This window comes from Crocuta crocuta, unplaced genomic scaffold (genome assembly GCF_008692635.1).
Source record: "Crocuta crocuta isolate KB4526 unplaced genomic scaffold, BGI_CrCroc_1.0 scaffold337, whole genome shotgun sequence".
Lineage (NCBI taxonomy): Eukaryota > Metazoa > Chordata > Mammalia > Carnivora > Hyaenidae > Crocuta > Crocuta crocuta.
Window position 1 is genome coordinate 1,215,556 of NW_027528873.1, and position 14,297 is coordinate 1,229,852.

General features: G+C 54.9%; 1 protein-coding gene across 1 annotated transcript in view; it reads left to right on the forward strand.

Moving 5' to 3' along the window:
• ESYT3 (extended synaptotagmin 3) overlaps window positions 1-14,297 on the forward strand; it is a 49,526-nt gene that overhangs the window by 15,580 nt on the left and 19,649 nt on the right. The window contains exons 2-8 of the mRNA XM_077756651.1: window positions 3,027-3,068; window positions 5,693-5,827; window positions 9,127-9,203; window positions 10,675-10,741; window positions 11,327-11,416; window positions 11,932-11,987; window positions 13,488-13,608. Of these exons, the coding sequence (XP_077612777.1) occupies window positions 3,027-3,068; window positions 5,693-5,827; window positions 9,127-9,203; window positions 10,675-10,741; window positions 11,327-11,416; window positions 11,932-11,987; window positions 13,488-13,608 (588 nt within the window). The remainder of the gene's footprint in view (window positions 1-3,026; window positions 3,069-5,692; window positions 5,828-9,126; window positions 9,204-10,674; window positions 10,742-11,326; window positions 11,417-11,931; window positions 11,988-13,487; window positions 13,609-14,297) is intronic.

The window sequence follows — 14,297 nt, forward strand, 5'->3', positions numbered from 1 at the left end:
CGCCATAAAAATATGAGACAGATTGAAGGCCTAAGTGCAAAAACTAAAATATAAAGCCAATGGATAAAAGTGTTGAATACCTTTGAGAATTTGGAGTAGGAAAAAAAAAAGGCCAATTATAATGGAAATATGACTAATTTGTCTCCATCAAACTGAAGGAATGTTGGGTCTGAGGAGTTGGTCCCTACATGTCCATCACTCTGATGTCATCCCCTGGTCCAGAACTTACTGTGCGGCCATCACAGAGAAGGTGGCCTGGCTCTTGAATTGGCTCACTGGCTAGTCACAATAGGTGCTGAGATGTAGGCTGAGGGAGAGCTGGCAGGGTGCCTAAGGCAGAACAGAGCTTCCATCACAAGTGCGGCTGGCCAAGAGATCATGGAAACAGTGTGGGCCGTGGGCATTCTGCCCCTGTCTGCGCTGTCAGGGTGAGTGTGGGCCCCTGTAATGCAAGGGGCAGATGATCATTGATGCCTCACAACCAACCTTGATTGAACTCCAGAATCCTGCCAGGAGCTCATTAAAAATAAATTGCAAGGCCCCACCCTGAAACACTCTGAGTCAGTAGGTGTGAGGCAGCTCAGGAATCTTTGTCTAGCTGGCTCCCAAGTGTGGCCAGCGTTGGACCTGCCAAGCTGGATCACTTTCCCAGGGTGCAGGAGATCAGGACCCAGTTCCTAGGGGGTGCAGAACCTCCTCTGGGTCCTCCCTTAGAGTGACGGGGTAGGTAGAAGGGGTGTGCACATGAGGTGTGCCCCGGAGCAGGATGGGAGTGCAGTGGTCAGGATGGAAGGAGGAGAGGGAGGGGTACCGTCAGGAGGCTTGGGCAGAAGAGGAACAAAGAACAAAGGTGGCAGGGAAAGCCCCGCTGTAAGCCACTTTTCCCCATTGTGGGGGTCCCACTCCTGCGCCTTGGTATTGACCCTGTACTGGAATGGTCTGTTAATTGCTTCCTTTACTAGTCTAGGAGCTCTTTGAGGGCAGGAACATTGCATTCATTTCTGCATTCATTCATTCCACAAATATTTATTAAGGTATTCATATGCCAGGGACAGGCACTAATAAGGAATAAGGCTCAGTCGGCCCACGAGAACTTCCAGTCTAGTAAGGAGGCAGGCAGACAAGCAGCTCTAATTAGGTGTGTTAAATGTCCCAAAGGAGAACCGGCAGATACCTAATAGGGCCTCTCTGACTTGAGAGATCAGGAAAGGCTGCCTGGAAGAAGTGAAGTCAAAGGGAAGCGAGAATATCTGTTTCAGCCCCATGTGCGGGAGTTTTTACTTGAGCGCTGGGCAGTGTGACAGGGAGCAGTGAAAGGGTCTCCCACTCCATGTGCCTGGTACACATTGGGACCTGATGCAGGGCAGCAGCAGTGAATGTTTGGTGACTAGGCTGCTTCTCCCCAGCTGAACCAGACAGGCTGACCCTAATCCCTGCCTATTTTCCTCAAGATTCCTTTCCTAACATTCCCTTCTGTTCCTGTGGACTGAGCCAGCTCCCCCTCTGGGAACCAGGCAGTGATTTTCCTTTAGCACCTGAGCATATCAGATGCTTCTCCAAGTTAGTATGGATCACTGTCCAGAGCTGGGGAAACTGAGGCTGGGAGAACGGCTTGATATTCCAGGAGTCTCAGAAGCACTGGGCTTCTCTCACTTCTCAAGGCTGTTAAAAATTCCTTAGGAGAACAGAATTGCTTATCACTCCTTTGGGAAAGGCTCTCCTCTTGGGCAAGTGGTTTGGGTAGGGTCTCTGTTTAGGCCTTCAGGGCATCCCCAGAGCTAGCCCAGGGCCTGGCATGCACTAGGAGTGTGAACTGCATGGACACATTTCCTTTCCTGACCTTGGGAGCTTTTATGCCCACCATGAATCTGAACCTGAGTTGGCCTTGTGCTCAGAGGACTTGGTGACAGTGATGGTAGCCATTGCTACCATTTTGCTGATCCTATTTTGTGCCAGGCACTAGTATAGTCTTGCCCCCTTTGTCCCTGAAAACTTTGGGGGTTGGGGTGGGGGTCTATGAGACATTGGCAGACATTGGCAGAGACTGAGACCCTTGCAAGGAAGGGGTTGAGCACCCTCAGGTCATGCAAAGGTTAGCCAATAGGATTGTCGCTTCACTTGCCCCCCAAACCCTCTCCCGGACCCAAGGAAGTGGCAGGAATCACCCAGCAGGCACAGTGGCTAGGGCCTGTGACCTGAAGGAAGCTCCCCTGTATGACCACAGATCTGGCCTGCTGGGGAGGGGCTCCTGAGAGCTGAGGGCACTCCCATTCTCCTGTTGCCTAAGAAAATGGCCTTCAAACTGGCAGTTCTTACCTTAGGAATCAACACAATCCTATGTAGGCTAAGTGGAAAAAAGCAGACTACCAAGGCACGGTGACCTCAATTTCTGTGGGAACTACATATCCTTGTTTCGGCAATAGGCTGGAAGGAAATGTATGAACCTGTTAACGGTAGTTATCCCTCGGCATTCTCTGATCAAATAGTTTTCCTTTTGCTTAGCTGTATTTTCTAATTTTTCTCCAGAGTCCATGATTACTTGTGGCATTAAAGGGAATAAGGAGGAAGGAAGTGGCAAGGAGCAAAGTCGAGTGCTACCCTGGGCCAGCCCGGGTTGGGGTTCTGTGTGTCCACCTGGAAGGCGGGTCTTATTTGCATAAACAAACGACGGGGTTCCAGCCCCCGCCCTTCCAGCCTGAGGGGTGCAGGGCGCAGTGGGGGTGGGGGACGTGCAGTCCCAGAAGCGGGCACATGGGCCCAGGGCTTCTGAGCCCAGGAGTCGTGTCAGTGTTGGCCCAGCATTGATGCAGTCTGGTTGCCTGCCGCCTGCCCCACCAGACGGTGCGGTCCGGGGCAGGGCTGGCTGAGTCTCCTGGCTCGTGCCAAGTGGGTGCTGAGCGGGGGCGGGGGCGAGCAGAGGTGCATGTGGGATGGGAGCCAGAACCTGCCGGTGCTGCTGCACTTCTGGGTTTTCAGGGATGGGCAGGTGTTGAGTCTAACTTCCCTTTGGGGCTTCTGTTCCCTAGATCCACTTCCCAGATGTGGAGCGGGTCGAGTGGGCCAACAAGGTAAGGTGCTGGCTTCCTTCTAGGCCGCCGCCTCCTGCTGACCCTAGGCTGAAGGACCCCCGCCTGGGTGGGGGACGAGGCCCGTACATGGACAGATGGCCTTTTGCCAGTTGGGGTGGTGGTTTCTTCTGCTGGTTTCTTCCCCCTCTCACCCTCAGGGATCTTCTCATTACGAATGATTCTAATTTTTTAAAATTATTTTGATGTTTGTTTATTTTTGAGAGAGAGAGAGGGAGTGAGGGAGAGAGGTACAAATGAGCAGGGGAGGGGCAGAGAGAGGGAGGCACAGAATCTGAAGCAGGCTCCAGGCTCTGAGCTGTCAGCACAGAGCTGGACACCGGGCTTGACCTCACAGACCTCAAGATCATGACCTGAGCCAGAGTTGGATGCTTAACCAACTAAGCCACCCCGGCACCCCCCCCAATTATTCTATTTCAAACAAAACAAAACAAAACTTAGTATGAAATGAAAGCATGGGCACAGCTGAAATGTTAGAAAATACAGAGAGGTGTAGAGAAAAATGCAGCCTGCCAGTGGCCCACGAGGCCAAGATCAGTGCTTCCTAAGGAGAGGAGGGCCGTGGTACCCCAGCGGCTGCCACGCTTCACCTGGTCGCCAGCCCAGATGGGCCAGCTGACTCCGCAGCCCAGGGCAGCCTGCCCACCTCTCCCAGCTGGTTCCCTTATCTGTGCACCAGGAATAATGATGGTCCCTGCCTCGTGAGGCTGTGTGGGTTAATGCAGTAATGAATGCTCCCCAGTGCCTGGGACATCATGAACACTGTCATCATCGCTGTGACTGCTATTAGATCATGCAGGGGACTCCCACGGCCTCTGCTGCTAGATGCCTCGGGGCCCGGGCTCTGCGACTCCAAGTCTAGCTGTTTCTTAGAGATGAGGAAACAGAATCTGGCCCCTACTTGGAGAGCCCACACGTGTCCCCTAAATGTGATAGCTCGTGGATCCTCCCACCCACTCAAGTATTCTGACTCAGGACTTTTTCTAATAGGAACCTTGCCTCTGTTCTGGTGAGAACAGCCATAGCAGGAATGACTTAAGTTAGGTATAAGGAAGGACTTCCTGATGGTTTTTGAGCAAAAATTGATAGTCCTGTGTTACCAATGATGTCATTGCCATGTGGATCAAAAACCGTATCCAGCAGGGGCACCTGGGTGTCTCAGTCAATTAAGTGTCTGACTTCGGCTCAGGTCATGATCTCACAGTTCGTGGGTTCAAGCCCTGCGTCAGGCTCTGTGCTGGAGCCTGCTTCAGATTCTGTGTCTCCCTCTCTCTCTGCCCCTACTCACACTTGCACTGTCTCTCTCTCTTTCAAAAATAAATATTAAAAAAAAACAAAACACAAAACCCAGCTCCAAGCCTGCAGGGAGAAGTTGGACAAAGTGAGTTACTGCTTTCAGAGGAGTGATCAGATTTCTGTGGATTAATGCTGGGCCCCAGGCTCCTGGGACAGACCCTGTTCTGTGCCCGCTCATGCCTGTGTCCACTAGCTCATGGGTGCCCTCGTGTGTTACATCTTTCTTACCCTGGCACGTTGTCCCACACAAGGTGTTGGGGATGTGTGACTAGTGGGATGAGGCTCCCGCCCTCAGTTCAGGGCACGGGTGGGGAGATGGCTGTGTGGACAAACCACACACGGGGGCACCAAGTGTGTCCCGTGGAGCTTCATGCTCAAGATGCACTCGGTCGACAACAAAGCAGCGAGACGGGAAGGTGGGACCAGCCCCAGCGGAGCGCCTGAGAGAGACAGACGAGGCAGTAGAGCCCTGAAACCTCACAACTTCTAGCTCCTCCCACACTGGGCCTGGAGAACGGGGACTGCATCTTTATACTATGACCCCTCTTGGGGCACCTGGGTGGTTCAGTCAGTTAAGCGTCTGACTTCGGCTCAGGTCATGATCTCACAGCTCATGGGTTCAGGGCTCACGAGAGAGCTCTGTGCTGACAGCTCAGAGCCTGGGGCCTGCTTCGGATTCTCCCTCTGTCTCTGTCTCCCTCTCTCTCTGCCCCTCCCACTCACACTCTGTCTCTCTCCTTCAACAATAAATAAACACTTAAAAAAATAAATAATTACTATGACCCCTCTCTGCTGCCCTCCATCCTTCCAGTCTAAAACTTGCTTCCCAGACCCACTGCCATGACTCATTCTGCTGCAGGGATCAGCCCAAGGCAGCCTTTTTTGATTGTTAGAAAAAAATCCACAGGAAGCAATTTAACTTTCTCTTCTGTGATCTTTTTCCTTAAGCCTCTGGCACCTGCCACTTCCTGGTTGCACCACAGTGTTGATTCTGATAGCTTATGTTTTAGCACAGAACCGAAGTTTCATAACACTATGCTGAGTGATTATTTCGTGGTGGTCTGCAAAACAGCACCAAGTCTTGGGGTCCCATTGCCTGGGCCAGAGTGAGAACCACTGTTGTAGTTATGCGATATTTGATGGACAGCTGGACAGATAGATGCGTAGATGGGTGGGCAGGCGGGCCTGTGGGTACTGCAGTGTAAGGGCCTTGGGACCCCCACCCCTGGGGCCATGTGTTCAGCACAGCCCTGGGTCTTGGGTGGGGGAAACAGACCTGACCCCCCAAGAGCCTCTTCCTGTGGTCACAGATCATCTCTCAAATCTGGCCCTACCTGAGCATGATCATGGAGAACAAGTTCCGGGAGAAACTAGAGCCCAAGATCCGGGAGAAGAGCATCCACCTGAAGACCTTCACCTTCACCAAGCTCTACTTTGGACAGAAGGTGGGTGATGTCTCAGGAGGGGCCTGTATCTGCTTTGCAGCCTTTTCTCTGGCCCAGACCCTGCCCCAGGTCACTGGCGCCTGACAGAGTGACCCTCACTGGGGGCCCGGCCACCGTCTGCCCTTCTCAGCCTCTCAGCCTCCATATAGACCCTTCACCCCTGAGTCCTGGCCCTACTGTCCCCACAGGGTCTAAGGAAGCCTGGCTCAGAGAGGACAAAAAGGAAAGGTGGGAAATAAGCCCACTTAAGCCAAATTTTGGAAGGATGCCAAGCAGTGGAAGCCCGCCAGATACAAAGATGTACAAGTCATGCTTGCTAAGGCATCAGCTAGGGAGAACCCACCTTCACCGAGTGAGGCAGTGCCTCAAAGCAGCGGTTAGTTCTCTACCAAATGATTGATCCTGACAATCAGCATCACAAACCCAACCCTAGTTCTGGGAAGATAATAGGTGACCCTGCACAGAGGAGGTTTGCATCTGACCTACCCGACATCATGTCCTGATTCTTGACAGCTTCCTAGCCCACACTTGTGCCCTGTCCCTGCTGCCCCAAAGTGCCCCGCTGATGTGAGTCTTATTTTCAATGTTTGAAAATTCATCCCCAGGGGCACCTGGCTGGCTGATGCAGTTGATGGAGCATGTGACTCTTGATCTTGGGGTCATGGGTTTGAGCCCAACTTTCCAAGTTGGGTGTAGAGTTTACTTTAAAAAAAAAATTGGGTGGTTCAGTTGGTTAAGCATCTGACTTCAGCTCAGGTCATGATCTCATGGTTCGTGGGTTCAAGCCCCATGTCAGGCTCTGTGCTGACAGGTTAGAGCCTGGACCCTGCTTCAGAGTCTGTCTCTCCCTCTCTCTATGCCCCTCCCCTGCTCACAGTCTCTGTCTCTCAAAAAATGAATAAAAACGTGAAAAATAATTTTTTAAAAAAAGCATCCTCCAGGCAGAGAACTGCTGTGATGTTCATCACCTGGGAAGCCAGAGGCACTGGCCTGTGGTCTGCTGGGGGACAGGCAGGTGTCAGAATGAGGGCCAGCCTGCTGAGAGCCATCTGCCTGCCCGGGAATGAGTACCAGCACTGCCCCACTAGCCGCCTAAGTGGGGGTGGGATCCAGTATGACTGAGCCCTGGAGATTCTAGTTTGTGCCACTCAGACTCAGCCAGGACTGGCTTGTCCCAGCATCTGTTGGTTCATCTGTTCAGTCCCTGGTTCCTTCATGTAGACTTTATGGAACATGGCTGTGAGTGAGACACCACAGACAGAAATGAGTGTGGCTGTGCCCCCGCCTTCAGTAAGGTCACTGTCCTGTGTGAGACAGACATATAAACTAGTGGGCCCCAGCATGGCAGTGTACGCATGATGGTGGAGGAATGTGTGAATTCAGGAGTGGAGGGTGTGGGGTAGTCAGGGAAGGCTGCCGGGATTGGGTGATGCCTGAGTTGGCATTTGAAGGATGCAGCAGGCTAAGAGCTAAGAAGCTGGCAAACTGCTGTTTACTGCAGAGCCTGATGCCTGTGGGATGTGCCTCCCAGTCTTCCACTGGCTTTTCTCAGTCTTTAATATCAAGGCCCTGGAGATCACGGTGGAGCCAGGTGCCGGGCAGCCTGGAGCTTCTATAAGAAAGAAAAAGAACATGTGGCGCCTGGGTGGCTCAGTCAGTTAAGCGTCCGACTCTTGATTTCAGCTCAGCTCATGATCTCTGGGTCATGAGATGGAGCCCTGCGTCGGGCTCCACCAGGGGCATGGAGGCTGCTTAAGATTCACTCTCTCTGCCTACTGCTCATAGGTTCTCTTTCTCTTAAAAAAAATGTATAATCAGGACAAAAATAAATATTAAATATGAGAAAGAATGGCAAAATAAACCACAGCAAACTATATATTTAAAAAGCGGACATACCACATGTATCGCAAACTCTGGACAAACTACGTAATGATTTTAATTCAACTCCTCGAGCTGTCCCTAGTGATACTGTTTTCCCTGCATTTTTGGTTGCATACTCTTTGATAGGCTTTTCGTATGACAATGCATTGGCAAATGTCGCTTTCCAAAGAGAAAACAGAAATATTGGAATCTCCTCTAGTATGTTTGATCGAATTTTTTTCTCCAACAGTTCATTGTGAAAAATCTCAAGCATACAGAAAACGTGAGAGCATTATGCAGTGAGCCATGTGGATCGAACAACTGCTAACCTTTGCTATCCTTGCTTTAGCACATATCCATGCATCTATTTTTCCTCATCATCTTTAAAAAAAATTTTTTTTAACATTTATTTATTTTTGAGAGAGAGAGACAGAGTGCTGGTTGGGGAGGGACAGAGAGAGAGGGAGACGCAGAATCCAAAGTAGGCTCCAGGCTCCAAGCTGTCAGCACAGAGCCTGACATGGGGCTCGAACTCATGGACTGTGAGATCATGACCTGAGCTGATGTCGGATGCTTAACCGACTGAGCCACCCAGCACCCCACCTCATCATCTTTTTTAAAAATGCATTTCAACCTAGATTGCAAATATGAGTGAACTTCAACCCTAAGTACTTCAGCATAACTCAAATTCAAATGATACTTATTTTTTTATTCTTCATAAATAATAACCAGACCCCCACTCCAATGCTCAGTAGACTCCTGATAGAAGGTGAAGAGACCCAGGGTAGGAGGGATTACTTAGTAGCTCATCTCTCAGCCCCAGAGGCTGGGGGACCATGAACCTGGATCATGAAGGGCTGGGTCAAGGCCGGGCCACTTTAATTTCTAGGGTCAGACCCCTCAGCCAGGGATCCTGCCCTCTAGCCCTTGCCCTTGGGCGGCCAACTCCTACTCAGATGCCAGAACTGTTTAAATGCCTCTTCTTCCAGGAAGCCTTCACTAGCTTCTGCACACCCCAGGGGAGTTTGCTCCTGAAATCCCCAGATCCCCATGTGACAGCAGGGGCTGCACCTCATCCCGCGCCCCCCGCCCCCCCGCCTCCCCCTACTGTCTCCTCTGCTAGGATTCCAGCCCCTGAGGGCAGGCTCAGCCCATCTTGCTCCTGGCCTTCTCCCCAGGCCAGTGCCTGGCACAGAGCAGGTACTCTGTAAATACCTGTGCTAGGAGAGAGAGAGAAGGAAGGTGCACATTCTAGGGAGGGACGTATCAGTGCCAAGGACGGACGGGGCCGCAGTGTGCATTTCCGTGTTTGTGCCTCCTCCCGGGAGCGCAGTGACCATGTTGGCCGTTGTGGACAAAGCTCAGTGCTGGGCAAGGGGCTGGCAGCCATCCGTTGCTGCCAGAGCCCCGCTGACCCAGCCCTCCGGCATCTCTTCCAGTGCCCCAGGGTCAACGGCGTCAAGGCGCACACGAACCATCACAACCGGAGGCAGGTGGTCCTAGACCTGCAGATATGGTGAGCCCTCTTGCTTGTGTGGACCGGGTATAGGGTACCAGTGAACACTGTGTGAGAACAGCCAGTTTGAGGATGCAGTAGCATATCTACACCCTGGGCTGGAGCAGGGCAGAGTATCAGGATGGTCCCGGGGAAGCCACTGCTGTTTGACCCCTCAGCCCAGGCCTAGCTCCTCCCATAAGACTAGCACCAGGCATGCTCGGGGTGCCAAGGCCCAGGCAGCAGAGCTTTCTTGAAAGTCAGTGCTGGTCATCTGGAGGGTCACACCAGCTGCCTTAAAGAGGATATAGAAAGAGGGAGCAAGTATGGCAAGAAGATATCGGGGCCTGTGGTAAAGCCCAGGGAGCTCTGAGCACAGGGTGTGAGAGATCCGTGGGAGAATGGGACTCTGTGGCACCTCAGGAAAATAAGGATGCAAAGACACATAAGTGACTAGTTCAGTGGGCTGGGCAAAGGTACCTCTTTTGAATGATGTTTGTAGCAGGCTTGAGTCTGAGAGAAGGGACATTAAATCCAGGAAGTCTTCCTGGAGGCGGTGAGATTCGAATTGTGCTTTAAAGGACCAAGGGTGAACTCCTAAAGTTCCAGAATGTTTCCATTCCTCTCCAGTGCCTCATTTCCTGTCCTTAGCCCAGAGGCTGGCACTGAGAGCATATCAGGAAGACAGGAGTCAACTCTGGGAACACCTATCCCTATTTGGGGGCTGACCTCAAGTGTGTTGGGATGATGATGGCTGTTGGGCACTCCTAGCTCCAAGGCTCTGCCACAGGATCCCTGTATGAATAGATGAGGCACATCAGGGTCTCTGGCACTCAGCTTCTCAGTCAGCTCAGGCAGCCCCTACAGTCCCTAGGTACTACCCCCACCCCCGCCACCCCACTCTTCGGAGAGTACTCAGCATTTTTGTGACATCCAGCAGATATTTAAATATCCTGCAGATTTTTAAAGACTCGCCCCTCTCTATCCCCTTAGTCAGAGGACCCTTTGACAGAGTCTCATGATCTTTACCCTCAAAGGCACCCATTCTGGGCTCCCTGTGCCCCTTACTTGGTAAGCGCCGCCAGCTAGACTCAGGTTCCTGTGTCTTTGGGGAAGAGACCTGAACAGAGATGGGGCCGGCACACAGCAGTAGCAGAGGGCTGGGCAGTATGTTCATCCAGAGCTCCCCCTTCACATCTGTGGGGTATCAGGAGGCCAAGTGGTGCCTACGGCCACTGCCCTCGTGGGCAGAGGTAGGGATATGCATGAGGCACCTGCGTGAAAGGACTGGTATGGCTGCCCCCCAGGGCCCGGGCTTACGTCAGTATCTTTGCAGAGCTGAGAAAGGCTGAGGCTTTTAGGGAGGCCATATCCAGGTGATGCAGGGCTCAGGCTTGGTGGCTGGCTGCCTGGACTTGGGCTGTGTGGCAGGCACCGGGCCAGTTTCCTGATCTGAGTGGTGCAGCTGCCCTTTGTCCCTCCCCACTTTCAGCTACATTGGGGACTGTGAGATCAGTGCGGAGCTGCAGAAGATACAGGCTGGCGTGAACGGGATCCAGGTTCGTGGAGCCTGGCGGGACTGCTCACCCCCCCATTCCTGCCCCTGGGGTGGGAGGCTGGGCAGGGGCAAGTGGGCTCCTGCTGGGGCAGGCTGCAGAAAGGCTGATGACACCAAATACAGGCTGATAATGACCAAGGGACCCCAGGCCTGAGGTCACGTGGCCAGGAAGAGGTGACTGGGCCTTATTAACCTGCTGCTTGGGCCCACGGCCCCACACCTGCCTCTGTGCGCACAGCCCCCCGGGGAGACATCCGCTGCCCAGGGAAGGGAACAGTCCTGTTTATGGAGTGATGTAGAACCAGTGCTTAGAAATGAGGCGGGTGGAGGAGGAGCAATAGCGGAGCTGGGTGCCCGCTGGCCGGGCTGGCCTGAAGTGTGGGCACGCGGTAGAAGGCAGCGGTGGCTAGCTCAGGCCCCCGGTGCCCGGCAGAGGGGTGGCAGCTGTGTGCAGGTTTCTGTTTCCCACGTGTGGCACCCGTTGCAACAGCAGGTGGCCCTGACGTTTGGGATGGGCTCGGCAGGGCGCAGCAGGTGCAGGGGGTAGGGGGCCGAGGTCCCACACTGGCCCCCTGTGCCCATCCAGTTGCAGGGCACACTGCGGATCATCCTGGAGCCCCTTCTGGTGGACAAGCCCTTCGTGGGAGCCGTGACCGTGTTCTTCCTTCAGAAGCCGGTAAGTCCCGGGGAGAGATGCGGGCCCAGGGTTCCCGGTGGGAGAGTACGCGCCCGCTGGGCCCCAGGTGCTGGGCTGAGTCCAAGAATGGAACTGCCCGAGGCCGGCCACGCTCCTGTCTCATGTCATCCAAGGCTGAGGTGCTCGGCTCCACTCTCCCTGTGACCAGGAAACGGCTGAGGAGAGTGGCTTGCCGAGGTCACGCAGGGAGACCAGGGTGGAGAGGAGGGTGTAACTCAGGCTTTTCAGTCCAGGCGGGTCTGTGACCATGTGCACTGCTCTGCCGTGTGGTCCTGGCAGGGAAGCGGCGGGCCCGACGGCCCCAGCTGCCCCAAGCCGAGGCCTGAGCAAGACTGAGAGGTGTCCCTACCCCGTGCCTAACACCCCTGCAGAGGGCCCCCCGCCACCAACAGGCTGGGGTCTCCCTGCCAGCAGGTGTGAGGCGCTTGGCAGAGGGACCCCGGCCCTGGGCTCCCAGCCTCCTCCAGCCTCACAGCCTCCCTCTGCCCCTGCAGCATCTGCAGATCAACTGGACAGGCCTGACCAACCTGCTGGATGCGCCGGGAATCAAGTGAGTGCACAGCAGAGGTGCCATGCAGATCCCAAGAAGGGGGGCTTGGGGGGGCCGTGCCCTCCCACCCAGTTCTCTGTAGGAGGAGTGGGGTGGCATCAAGCTGTCCCCGCCCTGGGGGGAAGGTGTTGGGGAGTTTGGGTGGGACCAGGAGGCTAACAGTGTTGTTTGGCTTCTGTGGGCAGGTACTGTACCCAGAACACACGCGCACACGCACACACGCACACACGTGCGCTCGCTTGCACGCGCACTCTCTCTCTCTCTCTCTCAATCGCATGGGCACACGCCGGCCAGAGGAGATGTCCTGGGGGAGGCCATGGGGGCTAATGAGAGAGCACAGGCTCAGGTGGCAGACCCAGCCAGACCGGGCCCCTGGCTCTGTTGCTCAGCAACGTGTGACTTCTCTGGGCTCTTCCTCAGTGAAAGGGGAGCCTGGTTCTTCTATGTGGTGGTTCCTGGGAAGACACTCAGGTGTGTGCGGTGGCATAGCAGGTGTGGACACACAGGGGTGCCCTCCTTGCAGCTGTACTCCACCCCCTCCCCAACCCAAGGGGTGATGACGAGCCTGCATGACCTCCCCCGGCCATGGTCATAGGGGGGTAGCTGGCTGTCACAGCAGAGGCCAGCGAAGAGAGGCCGGTCTGGGAAATGCCACCTTCCTGGGACTGGCCATGGCGGGGCCTCACTCAGAGCCTCAGGTCCCCTGAGAGGAGCAGAGGAGGGCTCCAGCCCTATGCAGGCACGTGTCCCCAGGAGGCAGGGACAGTTGGGCTGGCCAAGGCAAGCAGCAGCGAGCTCAGTGGGCTCAGGAAGCTCCCCTGCCTGCAGGGAGGGCCACTGGCTCTCTCACTGAGGACCATCCCACTGACCCCGGTCCCCTGGATGCAGAGGATCCAGTGGTGCCTTGTTTTAATCAACAGACGTTTCCTGAGCACCCACTCTGTGCCCCAGGCTTGTTCCAGGCACTGTCCCTGCTCCCCTGCTGGGGAGAGGGTGTCAGGCAGTGAGCAGAGGACTCTGATGGGATGTCAGGGAGTAGAAGAGCTATGGAGGCAAACACTTAGCTAGCACTTACTGTTCACCTGGTGCTGTTCTCTGCCCTTGATGTGTTTTAACTCCTTGTAACAACCCCAGGGGGTAGTATTAATATCCTTGCTTTAGAGATGAGGAAGCAGGTCCAGAGAGGTTAGCAACTTACCCAAGGCCACACAGCTCATGGGCGGTGGAGCTGAGATTTGCACACGGGCTCCAGGCCATCACTCATAGCTCCCCCACCGTGATGTCTCAGAGAACAGAGCGGGATTGAGAGGAGGGTGGTCAGGGGCTGTCAGTTTATATACCCCACAGCACCCCCACCCCCACCAGCTAGGCAGGCTGGGGGCAGGGACGTTCTCTGTTGGGCAGCCCCCCCTCCCCCCCACGCTGCTCCTGGTTCCAGCTCTGGGGATGATGGGTGGAGGGGTGGGCGGCTTCTGCAGCTGGTCATGCCGCTGTCCCCAGCGAGGTGTCAGACAGCCTGCTGGAGGACCTCATCGCTGCCCACCTGGTGCTGCCCAACCGCGTGACTGTGCCTGTGAAGAAGGGGCTGGATGTGACCAACCTGCTCTTTCCCCTGCCCTGCGTGAGTACCCGCACTGGCCACAGAGCCTGGGCCCAGCGCTGAGGGACAGACAGGCTGGAGGGGGGATCGCATTCTCAGGTGGTGGCCTGGTCTATGCCCTGTGAGATCGTGGCATCTTCATTTTATTGGGCAAGGACTGAGTCCTGGGAAGATTGACCAATTTGCCCAGAGTCCCCCATCTAGGGAGGGGCAGAGCCCAGGTGGCATTCCTTACTGTTCGCTGGTCCTCCCAACCCCCTGTGCAGCCTGGGTTGGGGACTGTGAGCAGTTTCCCCCAGGAAACTAGAAGACTCCCATCGTCCCTTCTGTGACATGAGGCTCCCTTGACTCCATTACTTGGTGGTGGAAAGATCCCTTGGGGAGCCCTGGAAACAATATCCAGTGAAGCCAGGATGTGGGCCTTCCTGTGTGCTCAGCCCTACTGCCCCCTGCCCCCATCCTGGGCCTTGCTTGGGAGGCCCCTGAGGACAGCCACATGGCCTCCCTACAGAAGGTGCCGTTCAGGGCTGTGAGTCAGGGCTCGGGAGAAGGGTATGTGCCCATTTCTCCACCAGCACCAGGTTTGAGACATCGGCCTGATCTGGCCACACAGGGGTGAGGCCCGGGCCAGCAGGGAGGCAGTGCACGTGTCCTCCTAGCCTCCCCACGCTGTGTTTGAGAGTCTCACCCCAACGTCTCTGTTACTGAAA